At 46.5% G+C, this 15,341-nt stretch overlaps 1 protein-coding gene across 6 annotated transcripts in view; it reads left to right on the plus strand.

Moving 5' to 3' along the window:
• Positions 1–15,341, plus strand: part of INTS10 (integrator complex subunit 10) — a 61,773-nt gene that overhangs the window by 37,244 nt on the left and 9,188 nt on the right. For all 6 annotated transcript variants that reach the window (XM_090036783.1, XM_090036784.1, XM_090036785.1 and 3 more), the window contains exons 12-16: positions 4,520–4,672; positions 9,492–9,600; positions 10,211–10,290; positions 11,174–11,336; positions 13,134–13,227. In XM_090036783.1, the coding sequence (XP_089892909.1) occupies positions 4,520–4,672; positions 9,492–9,600; positions 10,211–10,290; positions 11,174–11,336; positions 13,134–13,227 (599 nt within the window). The remainder of the gene's footprint in view (positions 1–4,519; positions 4,673–9,491; positions 9,601–10,210; positions 10,291–11,173; positions 11,337–13,133; positions 13,228–15,341) is intronic.

Here is a 15,341-nt window from a genome sequence, read left to right on the forward strand (position 1 = left end):
ATAGCCCCTAATGCTAACTGCCCAGTCGTGGGATGTATCCCACCACGTTTCTGTAAGTCCTATTATGTCTGGGTCTGAACTGGCTGTTCCGAGGGCGAGTTCTATTCCCCATACTACGAGCATTGGTATATAGGCATTTAAGGCCTTGCCTAGCTGCGTGTGCCACCCCCCTGTTTGGAAGACTGTCTGGACCCCTGTTTCTTACCTGGGCACTCCTTGCATTTGTCACCTGTCTTGCTTGGGTAGTGTCTCCTCGTCTTCCTGCAACCCTCCTCCCCCAGTGAGGCTAGTTTAAAGCTCATCATACGAGATCAGCCAACCTGGAAGAGAAGAAGCCTTTAGGAGAGAGGTGAAGCCCATCCCACCCCAGCAAGTCCCTCGCCTGAAAGCATGGGTCATTATCTAGGAACCCAAGACCTGCCCGGCGGCACCAACTGTGTAAGCACCAGTTGACTTCGCCAGTGTAGGCCCCAAGCCGCCGTCCCCGCTTACTCACCGGAAGAAGAGAGGAGAATACCACCTGCGCCCCCGTCTCCTTAAGCTTGTCCCCCAGAGCCTTGAAATCCTTCATAATGTGGTCAGGGTTGCCCCTGGCTGGGTCATTCATCCCCACGTGGATGACAACCATGGGGTACTGGTCTGCAGGTGGGATGTAGGCTGGGATCCTCTCCATGATGTCTCTAACCCAAGCCCCAGGCATGAAGCAGACCTCTCATGTCATGGGGTCGGACCAGCAGATGGGACTTTCCAGTCTCCGATGACGAGGAACCGGCGTTTCTTCCTGCTGGTGTTCACTCTCTGTCCATTTTTTGTCATGTGGGGAGTGGCATCATCCCTGCCGAAGCCAATTTCTCTGTCTTTTTCCATCACAGCTGCCAGGGCATCAAAGCTGTTCCCCAGGTGAACCTGGGGAGCTTCCACCACTCTAGGCCTACCAGCTCTGGATTTGGACACCTTCTGCCACTCCTGCATTGGATGCATCTCCTGTGGGGGCTGTACAGTGGGCGACCAGGTCTGCAGAGAGCAGAGATAGGCATCAATTTCATCCTCTGCATCCCTGATCCCCCTCAGCCTGCTCACTTCAGCCTGGAGCTCCCTCACCTGCTCCTCCAGGGCCCTAAGTCATGCACAGGAAGGTCAGGCAAGGGGACCACCAGGCTCCACCCGCCCAGGACCCCACCAAGCCCACCGCACAGACAGGGCAAGGGGCTACCAACCCCGCCATGAGCTCTGTCTGGGTGGAGGCCTCAGAAGAGCCCATGGCAGGCAGCAGCGCCCGGGCAGGGCCCCTGGCAGCCGCGCTCCACATCTGCACCATGTCTGCAGAGCTGCGCCTGCTGCTTTTGCTCTCTGGAGGTGCCGCTCTGGGCAGCTACCTCGCGCCTGCCTTGCACAAACGCTGGCACAAACGCCGGTGCGCCCCGCCCTTACAGAGTGCGCCTGTTCGCACACACTGCCCGTGTGCGGCTCAGGAGCGCGGCTCCCTGTCAGGCGAGCTAAAAGGGCTCCAGAGGGCTTCCCCTCTGGATCCGCCTCAGCTGCAGTGTACCCCATGCCCCACTTACCTTAGGGGGAAATCAGCTATTGCTGCCCCCGCTGCTGTCTCCTCCACAGCTGCTGCCTTCGCCGCCAAGGTAAGGTAGGTACACATGTGGCACACATGCGCCCTGCTCTCTCTGGTCCTGCTCCCCAACTGCCTCAGAATTCCGTTCCTGCACTCCTGTGGAATGCCCCAGCTGCCCCAGCATCACAGTGTTCACAGGCCATACCTGGTTCCTCAAGGTATACAGGAGAAAAGCATTTAAGCTGTTTCTGTGTCCGAATCACTGATTCTCCAAATCAGCATCAAATCTTCAGATTCGGATTTGGCTGACAAATCTTTATATATTTATTTACACTGAGATTTACAAGCTGAGCTCAGTGTTTGTATCCCCCTGTGTACCAAGAATCATCTGTTTCAGCAGGCTTTGCCGAGTTCTTGGAATGGTAAAGGGCCATTTCTTTTGAGCATACAAAGCTGCCTTCTTTCCTGACTGCTGAACAAATCTAGATCTCAATTGGAAACATGCCCAAGTTGTGCAGGTGTACTCAGCCTTGCTAGGTGAAGGAACACAGAAAAGTTATGGCTGGGAATTCTTCCAGGATGAGGAATCCTTGAGTGCCTGTTTAAGAAACAGACCCCAGGGGGCTCATTCCCCAAGCATTCCCTACAGCCCTGACTTTTCATTTAGTGGTTGCCTCACAGTTGGTGTGAATGAGATCTAAATGGACTACCATGCTGGATTCATGTAGCCATCTATATTCCGAATATTAGAAACACATGCCTGGAAGAGGCCTTGTAGGCCATCAAATCCAGCGCCCAAGCAATGGCAGACAACCATTTACCTTAGAAATCCACAAAATTTATTTTACCTATACTACTAGGTAGAATATCTGAAATATCATGAATGTCTAGTAACAAGGATGGTCAAACCATGTCACAAATGTCACGGGCAACTCTTGGTATGGCATGTGACATACCAGGGAGGGGACAGGCACCACAGTGGCAGGTAGGGCAGGAAGCAGAGCAGCAGAGCAGTTGGGGGGAAAAGTGATTTGAGTGGCACTCAGGGAGGGTATGGTACTAATTTGTAGCATGCCCGCCAAAAAGTTTGTTCCCTGCATTACCCTATAATGGGCATCAACTGGGGGTACACGTATCCCTCAGTACGCAGGGGCAGGCGGGGATAAAGTGTTGCCATCCCATGCTGCTGCCTCAGAGGAGCAGGGCCCGGGTGGGGCAAAAGCAAGGCCGCACAGAAGCTATGCTGCTGCCGCATGCCACAACCCCCCTCTGTGTCCAGGCCACTCACCATCCTCCAGCTCGGCATCCGGCCACTACCCCAGGGGTGCATTGACTAAAAAGGGGTTGCCAATTCAATTCCAAGGAGATTTGGCCTGATTCGGCAGCCAAATCTCTGAATCCTGATCGAATTGGGAGACCCATTAAAAGGTCCAAATTGAATTGGAAGCCTCCAATTTGGAGAGATTTGGAGATTCGGAAGGCTTGCAACAAACAAATTAAGAGGGAGGGGGATGGGGAGATATTCCATATATGGAAAAGGCTGAGAGGTGGGGAAGGACTGGTCTAATAGTGACATCTGTAGCTGGCCAATGACTCTGATATTTCTCTGGATCCCTTGCGGTCCGGTATGGTCCACATGCTGGCAGGCTTGTGCGATCCAAGGGTGAAAAGGAGCATCTACAGCAGCAAAAACCTTGATCACCGGATGGAGGTGCTGGTGAACAGAGTCAGGGAGGCAGAAGGTCAGAGGCAGGGGGACGTGGAACAGGGGGATCCACTTCCCATGCCAGCACTCCAACCAAGAGCCAATCTCCTCCACCACAGCCACTGCCAGTGTGAGCCAAGGGCATGGCTTCAGTGTTGGGGTCCAGAGACACCAGACCCCACCATCAGGCAGGTAGTGTGGGGGCCTCAGTGGCTACCTATCTTGCCGAGGATGTGGAGCCACTGCACTGTGACCCATTGGCCTGTTGGGCAACCCGCAGCCAATAGTGGCAGGATCTGGCTACGGTTGCCCAGAAACACCCGTCCTGTCCACTGACCGGTGTTCCAAGCGAGAGTGTGTTCAGCATTGGTGGTGATATTGGGACACCCCACCAGACCTCCCTGGATTCTGGTTTGGTGGAGCAGCTGGTGTTCCTGAAGGTGAACTTTCCACTACAGGGGTTCCCCAAGCTCCACATGCTGATGGAGTGAGTGCCACCCTCCTCACTCCGTACCTATTTGCTTTCTTTATTTGCTTTCAGAACCTTGAGGTGCACTTTCACAGAAACCCCTGCACCTAGCTCCTTGAAACTTGGCAGGATTCATGCCTCAGAAGGGGCTACCATATCTGCTATTTTCATCCAAATCTGGGAAAGAATGACAAAGTTATAGGTGTTTTACTGGTTCCCCATTATAGTCTATGGCCGAATCGAATCGGAACAGTGATTTGAATCACTGTCCCCCTGAATCGGCCAAACCCGAAGGGAATACTTGCTGCTTTCCACAGACCTATTGAAAACCCCTGCCCTAAAATATGCCAGACATAAAAGGATACTGCAAGTGTGTGTCAGCTGAACAGTGCAAATTCTGTTTTAAAGTGAAGACAAAAAAAGTGTTTGGTCCTGAAAGGATGCTCTCCCACGTTCACCCTGGAGATGGCGGTTGTAAAATCCAATTTTAAGTGTAAGCATGTAATCCAAAGATCAAATGTTGATAAATACACAATATATTGCGCATCAGAATAAGTCTGGTATGATCTCTTATCTTCATAATGTAGGTGTACCTTTCAAATGGCCTTGTGTGGCACCACATTGTACAGCTTTCTGTTAGCATGATGCTTTGGAGTCTCTGCTACGTGGACCACCTTGGTTTTGGAGGCTCTGACAGAATAATCGCATTTTTGTTTTCCTGTAAATTGTGTGTGGATGCTTCTGATACCCCCTACCTCTTTTCTTCTTTTTTTTCTTAAAGGGTCAATATAAAAAGGCAATTGCCAGCCTCCATCATTTAGCAGCTCTTCAAGGATCTCACTCTCCACAGCAGATTGCAGGACAGGGTTTGCTGGAACATCAGAGAGCCCTTATCCAGTTAGCTACTTGCCACTTTGCCCTTGGAGAATACAGAGTAAGTCCAAGATACTGTGTAATGGGCCTTCTTACACCAGCTGCCAGGGGTTACTGGGGTGTTCCGTGGTTACCTGGTTCCAGCAAGAGCTCAGACCTGTGGATATGTGTGGGGCAGTTACCTGTTGACAGGAGGAAGAGTGAAGTAGGCCCCCGACTCATGCCTGGAGCCAGGTGTTCTTGTCAGTAGTGCTAGGATCCTCCAAAAATTTATATACAGATGAGGCACAGGGCAGCCTGGTTTGGATCTACCTCTTTTTCATCATGACATGAAAAAGAGTTGGTGATGAGGGGGACTGTGCTCAGTGGGCATTATCATATATTTTATTTAGATGACCGCACTAACCTATCTTTGTGGCAGGGGAAAACCACGAACACGGCAGGGGGTAGTACCCTGACCAAGGTCATGAGTAGTTAGGTCTCCCACTTTCACTTCCAGTGAGAAGATCTCAGCTATATGCCAACTTTGTGGAAATGGGAGACTCCACTCCTGTGGCTCTACGGCTGAAGGCAAGTGAAACTCAGGGGCATCCAGACCGCAAGCCTCTGGGCTTGCACTTGGGATCCCTGCCAAAGGATTTGAAAGTATCTGAAGCCCCAGGCAGTGGTGGAGGATGCTTGCCAGCAGCAAGGCCACATTTGGTTCTTGAATGACTCGCACAGATTTGGAATTCATAGATGTTAGGGTCATAAGGGACCTTAATAGATCACAGAGTCCGACTCCCTGCATAGGCAGGAAAGAGTGCTGGTTCAGATGACCCCAGCCAGATGCTTATCTAACCTCCTCTTGAAGACCCCCAGGGTAGGAGAGAGCACGACCTCCCTTGGGAGCCCATTCCAGATTTTTGCCACTAACTGTGAAGAGGTTCTTCCTAATGTCTAGTCTAAATCTGCTCTCTGCCAACTTATGGCCATTATTTCTTGTGACACCCCCAGGGGTGCCTTGGTGAGCAAAGCCTCATCAATTCCCTTCTGAGCTCCCATGATGAATTTATAGGCAGCCACAAGGTTGCCTCTCAACCTTCTCTTGTTGAGGCTGAAGAGGTCCAGGTGCCCTAGTCTCTCCTCATAGGGCTTGGCCTGCAAGCCCTTAACCATACCCTTCTCTGGACCCCTCTCCAGGTTATCCACATCCCTCTTGAAGTGTGGTGCCCAAAACTGCACACAGTATTCCAACTGTGGTCTGGAATTGATTTGGCTGATTCGACTTGGGAACTTTAAAAAAAAAAAAAGGGGGTGGGGGGAAACAATTTTGCATCCCATCAGCAATGCCATGACAATGATGGTGGCAGGAGAAATAGTAGGGCTGTGTGAAGCTTCGGTCGTTGATTTGATTTGGTGAAGATTTGGCCTGATTTGGCGGCCGAATCTGTGAATCCGAATTGAATCAGGAGACCCTTTAATCTCTCTGAATCGATTTCAGTGATTGGGACATAGACACAACTTTAAATGTTTTTTGTACATACCTCAGGATACAAGGTGGCTCGTGAACACTGAGATAGTGGAGCGGATGGAGCGCCCCACAGGGGGGGTCCCCAAAACTCTCGGCAGCGGACCCAGATGTGGACCAGAAGCACTGCTGGGGAGCGCACAGGGGACCACCACCCCCAGCTTGGTGACTGGTGCCTCCTGGGTCTGGGGGGGTACCTGGGGTCCTCCCATGGCCAGTCGCCAGGCCAGGGGTGGGGGTTACCCTGCACACTTGGCAGTGGACCAGAAGTACTTCCCATCCACTTCCGTGTTTGCCGCTGAGCACATAGGGCAGCCCCCTGCACTCCTGTGGGATGCTCCATCCGCCCCAGCATTGCAGCGTACACCTGGTGCCTCGGGGTATGTAGAAAAAACATTTAAATCTCTATCACTGATTCTCCGAATCGGCATTGAATCTTCAGATTCGGCCGAATAGAATTGGGACAGTGATCTGAATCAATGAATTGAATAACTGTCCCCAATTCAGGCTAAATCTGAATCTAATACTACTCATTTCGCACACCCCTAGGAAATACCTTGACTGAGGTGATGCAATTGAAATGGCCCTGTGGAGGGTTGTACCTTTGTCTGCTTGCAGATAGGACTCACTATGAGATCCTCATAGTTAACTTCCCACTAGCCAGCTTCCAGTGGGAGGATCTAGGCTATACACTGACTTTATGGAAATGGGAGACTTCTTCCTGGCTTGCTCTTGCAGCCATATGGTCACAGGTAAGCAAAACTCAGGGGCATCTGAACCCCAGGCCTTCGGGCTTGAGCCTGCATGTAGGATGCATGCCAAAGGATTTGGAAGTATATGAAGCCCAGGCTGGTGTGGAGGATACTTGCCGGTAGCAGGGCCACATGTTTTTTTGGATAATTCAAATGGATTTAGATTTGATCTGGCTAATTAGACCTGGGACATGAAAAATTTTCCTTAAAAAAAAAGTTCCCATCAGTATCACTCCTCAGCCTCTTGTGGGCTAAGATCAAATGTAGTCACTGCGCTGGTCTGGTACCCAAGTCAAAATGGATTTAAATTGCATTGTGTAGTGGACGGTGCATCCCTGTCCAAATGGACTGGAGACAGGATGGCCTATGAAAATCTTGTAATTGGCTTCCTACTGGCCAGCTTCCAGTAGGAGGATCTCAGCTACATGCCTCCTTCATGGAAATGAGAGACTCCACCCTAGCTTGCTTCTGCGACTGTTGGCTGAGTGAGACTTGGGGGCATCTGAACCCCAAACCTCCAGGCTTGGGCCTGCCTGCCACTGGATTTGGAAGCATCTGAAGCCCCAGGCTGTAAAGTCTGGGGTGGCGGATACCTTGCCAGTAGCAGCGCCAGATATGGTGTTTGAACAATTGAATTTTGCTCAATCAAAATGATTCGGAACTGATCTGGCTAATGTGACCTGGAACACAAAAAAATTTCAAAATATAACGTTCCCATCAGCATATTTACCCAATATGGGCCATGTGTTTTAGAGTCATCCTTAATGCTGGTTATATTTAATCAAATTCATAGTTGGCTTCCATTATTAAGCACATACAGCTTTTGGTACAAGTTTAATGATAGCTAATGTATTTAATGAGGCTTCCTTCTATGCTGGACTAGTGTCCTAACCATTGGACAACACTTCCTCTTTCCTGTTACAATATATTGTCAGTAAAAATCTGATGCTATTTCTTTCTTGCACCCTTATCTTAGCAAAGTAGATTTGGGATGTACAGTATGTTTGCAGTGCAATAACGATATTGCAGTTTTGTCTTTCTAAACAGTGTGAAAAAGCCTTATTTAACCTTTTACTATCCAGAAGCCAGTGAAAGCCAATTTACTTGACCTTTACAAGCAAATTGGCTTTAAATTAAGATATCCTATTTTTGAACAGCTGAACTAAAGGATACCGTGAAGGAAATGAATATTCATTGCAAAAACTTGTTAGTGTGTATTCATAGGATGAGCTGAATCAAATTGATGTCCTTATTCCCTTGTCCAGACCAATTACATCAGTTTGCCTGTTAATCAGTCCAGTGTAGATCCAGAAGTTCTGTCTGATGGAGAATGTACACTTTGTTCTCTTTTTTCCCCCCTGTTATCTCCTATAGACGTTTCAATTCCACTTCAAAGTATTAGTGAATTTGGGTTTTAAGTTTAGAATCTCATGTTGTGTACCTTGACTTCAAAAAAAGCCTTTGATCTGGTATCCCATGATCACCTCTTGGCAAAACTGGTCCATTGCGGCCTAGCTCCACCATGATCCACTGGCTGGGAAATTGGCTCCGTAGTTAGACCCAGAGGGTGGTAATAGACAGAAGTCACTCATCGTGGTGCCCTGTGACCAGTGGGGTCCCCCAAGGCTTTGTCCTTGGACCCATATTGTTCAACATCTTCATTAATGATGTGGACATTGGAGTCAGAAGTGGACTGGCCAAGTTCGCCGATGACACCAAACTCTGGGGCAAAGCATCCACACCCGAAGACAGGAGGGCAATCCAGGCTGACCTGGACAGGCTCAGCAAATGGGCAGACAAAAACCTGATGGTGTTTAACACTGAAAAATGCAAGGTTCTCCACCTTGGGAGGAAAAATACGCACCATGCTTATAGGCTCGGCAGTGCTACACTGGCTAGCACTACAGAAGAAAGAGATTTGGGGGTCATCATTGACCACAAGATGAACATGAGCCTTCAATACAATGCTGTGGCTAGTAAAGTTAGCAAAATGCTGGCTTGCATCCATAGATCCTTCTCAAGCAAATCCCAGGATGTCATTCTCCCATTGTACTCGGCCTTGGTGAGGCCACAGCTGGAGTACTGTGTCCAGTTTTGGGCCCCACAATTCAAAACGGATGTGGAGAAGCTTGAGAGAGTCCAGTGAGGAGCCACATGCATGATCAGAGGTCAGGAAAAAAGACCCTTACGACGACAGGCTGAGAGCCATGGGGCTCTTTAGCCTGGAAAAGCGCAGGCTCAGGGGTGATCTGATGGTCACCTATAAGTTTATCGGGGTGACCACCAGTATCTGGGGGAACATTTGTTCACCAGAGCGCTCCAAGGGATGACGAAGTCGAACGGTTATAAACTACTGCAAGACCATTTCAGGCTGGATATAAGGAGAATTTCTTCCCTGTCCAAGCCCCCAAGGTCTGGAATAGCGTGCCATCGGAGGTGGTTCAAGCACCTACAATGAATGCCTTCAAGAGAAATTTGGATGTTTATCTTGCTGGGATCCTATGACCCCAGCTGACTTCCTGCCCCTGGGGCAGGGGGCTGTACTCAGTGATCTTCTGAGGTCCCTTCCAGCCCTAATGTCTATGAAATCTATGAAACTTTTGTATTTTCTCTTTTAGCTGACATGTGAGAAGGTACTTGACCTCATGTGCTATATCACACTCCCCATCCAAGATGGAGTTAAAACACAAGAAGAACAGCCAAAAGTAAAGTCGAAATTCAGGAAAGGTATGGGATTGCATTTCATTTTCCCTCTGTACAGCTGGAAGAGCAGATATGTATTAGTTGAGGGAGAAATGGCAACATTCTCAATGACAAATTAGAGGCAAGCTAGTGTGCATAAATTGCTCTAGCAAGCTTTTCCAACTTCCTGCAGAAGTTGCACCATGGGTAGTGACACAATAACATGTATGCTTCATGTTACGTTACACTGTATTGCAAAAGCACAAAAGTACTTGTTTCCTTTCCCTGCCTGATCAGACCTCACCTTCTAACAAAATAATTTCAGAACCTACTTGTCAATATCCGAAAGGTAGTGCTTAATACTATAAAAAGAGACAATTTTGCTTGTTTCTGTTTTCTCCACAAAATGACTTGTCACCAATGCATTGCTTTGCTGAGTAACAACGCATAAAACCATAGCAGGAGAGAAGAGGAGAGCCTTGCTTATACTTACTCAGCATTTGACTGATTCTTAACTTGACTGCAACTTTGGCATGAGCATAAGCATAGGCAGTTGGAGACTTATCCTCTCTCTCTCTTTCATCCTGATTCATTATCACTAATGGAACTGTGTAATAAATATACTTATGACTCTAATGCAATTTATTTGTTACAGGTTCTGACCTAAAGCTTTGGCCGTGTACCAGTAAAGCTGTTATGCCCTACTGTCTCCATTTACTGTTAGCTTGTTTCAAGGTAAGCTGTAGTCAAGGCACCATATTGTCTGTGCAGCTTAGACCTGAATTATGCAGCAGGGACCATGGCAATTCCCCTACCCCCACATCTAAAGCAGTGCAATTAGTAGTAGTGTCCTTTGTGTTACTTGGTAAGGTTAGTGTAGAAGGAGAGTTTGGCATCTAGATGGGGGGTTACATCAGGAAGGCATGACAGGTTGTTGGTACCTAGGGACAGTTGCTTCTATACTGTGAGGAAGGAGAGGAAGAGGAATGGATATCTGTTTTCCCCATTCGTTTTGGCATCAGGTGGTTACTGACTTGGGAAGAGAGGTGCGGTTTCTCACTTCTCCAAGCTGGCAAACCCTCCGCAGCAATAAGCTCTTCTCTACTCACCCTGCCTACCTTTCAGTTTGAAATCTCCGTTGAAATAGTTAACAGTGGTCACAGCTGTATTGGCCTTAGAGTTTAGCACAAATCACTCTTTGTTTATTGTTCCAGGCTGCCTTTTGCACTGTGGTGAACACTTCACCACTGTGGTTTGCTGTGTCCATAGGGCAAAGGTTCTTCAGAATTAAAAAGGCATGATATTTTTTTTGACATTACAGGTGACCCGGCAAAAAAAAAGTATCTGATGCTGATAGTTCTGTATATGGGGATACCAATTGAAGGGCTTATGCTATATTCCCCCTCCACCCAAGCTGACCATTTGAAGAAACAACACAAAACTTTAGGGAACTACACAACACCAAAGTGCGTGTATTAATGATGGTTGCCACTCATATGCCAACACCCAACATAAGATAAAAAGGGCAGTCCCACCCTACCATAAAGAAACATTATAACTTTAACTCTGCTATACTCTACTCCAACACTGATTGGTTGAGTGCAAATTTTTCTTACAGCTGCGAGCTTTCACGGACAGCAGGGATGACATTGCTTTGGGCCATGTGGTTGTGTTGCTTCAGCATGAATGGCCAAGAGGTGAGAACTTGTTCCTGAAAGCCATCAACAAAATCTGCCAGCAAGGGAACTTCCAGTATGAGAATTTTTTCAACTATGTTACAAGTATCCTTTTTTTTTTTTCTCTATTATGACACCATGGATGCAGCCAAAAAAAAATGCAGGACTGTCTTCCCCAATCCCAAACCATGTATGTCAGAGAAGCAGATAAATACTCTCATAAGTCACTGTTCTCCAGAGACCAAATCCTGCTTTGTCCGACACACTGTATAAGGCAGTTGTAATCCATCTGTGGAAATGTGTATATTGGAGTGAAACTGGCTGTAAATATATGTGGGGGATGCCTGCTGATACCTGAGGGACAGGCATATCTACGTAGCTGCTACTACTTAGTTGAACAGCATGGCATTTGTTTATGCCTTTACAGATAAGTCTGCCAGGACTTCCTGTACTATCAAGAGTTGCCTGGGACCATTTTGCTGGTTTTTCTGTTCTGTTTGATAGGAAGGTGGGCTGCAGGGGAATGGCAGCTGCACTTCAAGGCACTGGGATTTTGCCCCTTTTTTACTTTGCATCTGTTTAACAACTGCAGGCCATTTTTTCAGAATGGGCTGTGTGCAGATTCCTGCAGAGCACATATGATTTACAACTGCAAGTGTCCAGTGTGTGTTTTGCAATGTGGTCAGCTAAGTGTTTAACTGAACCACCGTCTCACTGCAGTCATTAGTGAAGGAGGGACCTCATTACTATCAGGGCTCTAAGTGAAATCTGTCCTTATACACACTGCAGGAGATGTTAAGGGAACAAGTTTACAAACAGGACTGGAGAAAGAAGAGCCAAAATAGAGAAATGAAAAGAATGAGAAGATGGGGTGAGGGAAAAACTGAGACAAGCATTACAAATCATGGCACTATTATAATGTGGTGGAAATTCCTCAGCCTCGGGGTGGCTCTGCATTTACACTGTACAGAAAAAAAAGCAGAGCGTGAAATATTGGCAGGGAAGGACTTCAAGATTTCATAGATACTTATGAAATTAGATACCTAAACACCTTGAGGAACCAGGCCTTAGTGATCTCAATCATTACTTCCACTTCTGTGTCTGACTTGCATGTGTGTGATGAGTGTGCCTGGTATGGCTATTTCACATGAATTTTTAAGGTCTGGTGTATTGGGAATATACACGGTGACCATGTGTAACTGCCTGTGTAGTGTGTGCGTGTGTAGTAGGTTTGGGGACTTGCTTAGCTCAAATAGTCCTTAAATGCAATACAGTCCATATTACGAGGGTATGCCTGTCGCACAGGTGCCCTTTTGTATCAGTGAGTCCTCAAACTTTAACCTAAATAGTCCGTAAAGGGTTAACTCACAGGTCTTTTTCCTCTTCAGCCCCTTTGAAAGTGCCTGTGTGGCTCACTGCTAATACTCCTTCCTCACTGCAGTCTCTCCTCTCAGGCTGGCTGCGACTCAGCTCCCTGCTGTAGTGCTGCTGCTCCCAGTCTCATCACACCTAGGTCTCTTCCCAGACCCTGAGAGACCCTGGTTTGGTATTGCAGCTGCTGGCCAGGTCTGTCTCTGTAGGAGCCTTTAACTTCCTGTGGCCATTAATTAGCTCCCTCAGCTGGCCCAGTGCCCCTGAATAGCCTGCAGTTAGCATTACTACTCTTGCAGCTGGGCAGGAGCCTCTAGTGCTACAGCCTGCCACAGTGAGAATCGGAGGATGAGCAGTTACAAACTATTTGTCTTAACTGACAATCTCATGAATATGTAGTGTTGCTTCAACAATCTCATCAGTATGTAGTGTTGCTTCATTCAGCCTTTGTTCTTCTTAATAAGGTTTGCTACATGAAGACATATTTAACAACCTTTTTTTTCCCTATTGAGTCCTGAACCACTTCTGCAGATATTGATATGCTGGAAGAATTTGCCTATTTAAGAACACAAGAAGGAGGGAAAATCCATCTGGAACTGTTGCCCAATCAGGGACTGTTGATCAAGTAAGGAAAAGAGTGTTTCCCTTTGTTTCAGATAATCTACTTGTCTGCATGACTTACGTGAGCTTCTGGGTAATATGTGTTGTGGTCCTTGTGATAAGGACGGAGGTCAAACAGGGTCTTGGTTTTGTGTCTCTCCTACCAAATTCTGGACTTTTTTGTTATACTTCTGCTTCAAACTTGTGTAACTTAAGAGTGCTGGAATGCGTTACATTGATCATTTTGGAATAACTGGCACTGAAAAGGTACAGAAATACTTCTAATACATTTTTCCTTAAAATTTGCATGTCAGAAATATTTTAAACTACCACGTACTCCTCTGATACATACACCGACTATATGAGTGTATAGTTCCCTTAACCATAACACAACACTAGTCCCAATTTGTTGCCTGTTGCTTGCACTGTAATATAACCCAGGTATCTGCATATTAGTTAAGTGCATAAACTAGTTAAGCATGCGGCACCTTTTAGCCCCAGTGTCTGCTTTGTAACTTAATTTGTTCCCAGTTTAGCTGAATGAAAACGGTGAAGACAAAGCAGCTGTCAAAGGGCTGGATGAGAAGCTCTGAAAATGACAGGAGCTAGTTAATTTCTGGTCAGCCTACCTGCTGCCTCCTGTGTCTCTCCCTCTCTCATTGTCAAGGATTGTAATAGCAGCCCCAAAACAGCCTGTTGGAAGTCCAAGAAATTATGGGAGATAATCATTTTCAGGGCTGCTAATATCACAACATTGACAGTGCTGTAATGTGTACTTAACAAACATTGATTGGTTAGCTTTTAGTTTTAATAAGTGCATACTCCAGGTAGGTGTTTGGGAATTTATTTTCAGTTCTCCATGCACTTAAATGGAGTACACTGTAATTAAAATGTTAGGATAAAATATTTTCAGTAGCAGAATTTAGGAAGCAGCAGCTACATCTCTTTCATTAAGAGTTCTGAAAGATCACATGGAGAGAACAACTTGTAAACAGAGTATACATTAAAGTATGTTCCAGATAAACTTTGTATTTAAACTTCTGCCTAGATTCAGTGAGTTGTTCATCTACCCTGATGTAATAAGCTGAGGCAAATCAGGTTTGTTCAGTGCTATAGGGAGTCTTTTTGACAATTCAAAAGGCCATTTTTTTCTTGAATCTAGACTGATCCAGTAGCCTCAGCATGGTTTTGGAGGCATAGGCCTTTTGGAAAGTCCTAACAGGTTGTCAGGAAGGAACTCTGTCTGGCATTTTCAGAAGAGCAGGAATGTTCAAGCTCTTCTTCTGGCCAGATTCCAGTTTGGTTAATAATACTGAGTACTTCAGTTCCAATTAGACACGGGGTAAGGTTGGGTGGGGGTTTTTTTTCTCAAAATAACTTAAAATTAGACTCCTGAGCTTCTGGATATGCTCCTTGTTATGCTTTGCTTGATATTTTTTTTTTTCTTTTTAAATCACTGAGCATCCCACAGTTAATTCAATTGAAGCTGCTAGTGTTTGGAAAGTATTAAGAAAAATCAGGCTAAACTAATTCAGGTGATTGACCGGGGGCTTAGAAACCCAGCTTTCAGCAACAGATTTTGAGAATCCTAGAACTCTGACTTATTTTATTCTTCCTTCTGCTAACTGACAAGGTAATATGCTTAGGATTTGATATCATCTGCATTGCTGAGCTTTGTATATGTGGTTATTGGACCACCTGTTTAGATGACCCAGATATATAACCATCCTAAACTGTCTTCATAAATTTGATTCTACCTTGCTTTGTAAGGCATAGGGAAGAGAGGGATAAGAAAATTTAGTACTGAAGACAGTCTTTGGACATTGTTCTTTGTTAGTTGCAATTGTTTATTATCATGTTGTTGGACTTCGGTTTTTAGCCTCTCCTTCATGGTGACCATTACTCTCCGTATTCTTGCTCCACCTGTCAGGAAATAAGAGGAAAACACTGCCAGTGGCTGGATAAACTAATTCCCATGGTGGACTATGTTTTTTTTTTCAGTCAGCACTATGCCTCCAGCATTAGGAAAGCAGGAACAGATGCCAGTTCCTTGTGTCTTACTAAGCTTTCCTCTTCCTGGATGCTGACCATTATTTGGTCTGTTTGGGCTGTATGTTGCTTCCAAGTAGAATTGCAGGC

The sequence above is a fragment of the Crocodylus siamensis genome, chromosome 2, assembly GCF_052110815.1.
Source record: "Crocodylus siamensis isolate JL-2025a chromosome 2, ASM5211081v1, whole genome shotgun sequence".
Taxonomy (NCBI): domain Eukaryota; kingdom Metazoa; phylum Chordata; order Crocodylia; family Crocodylidae; genus Crocodylus; species Crocodylus siamensis.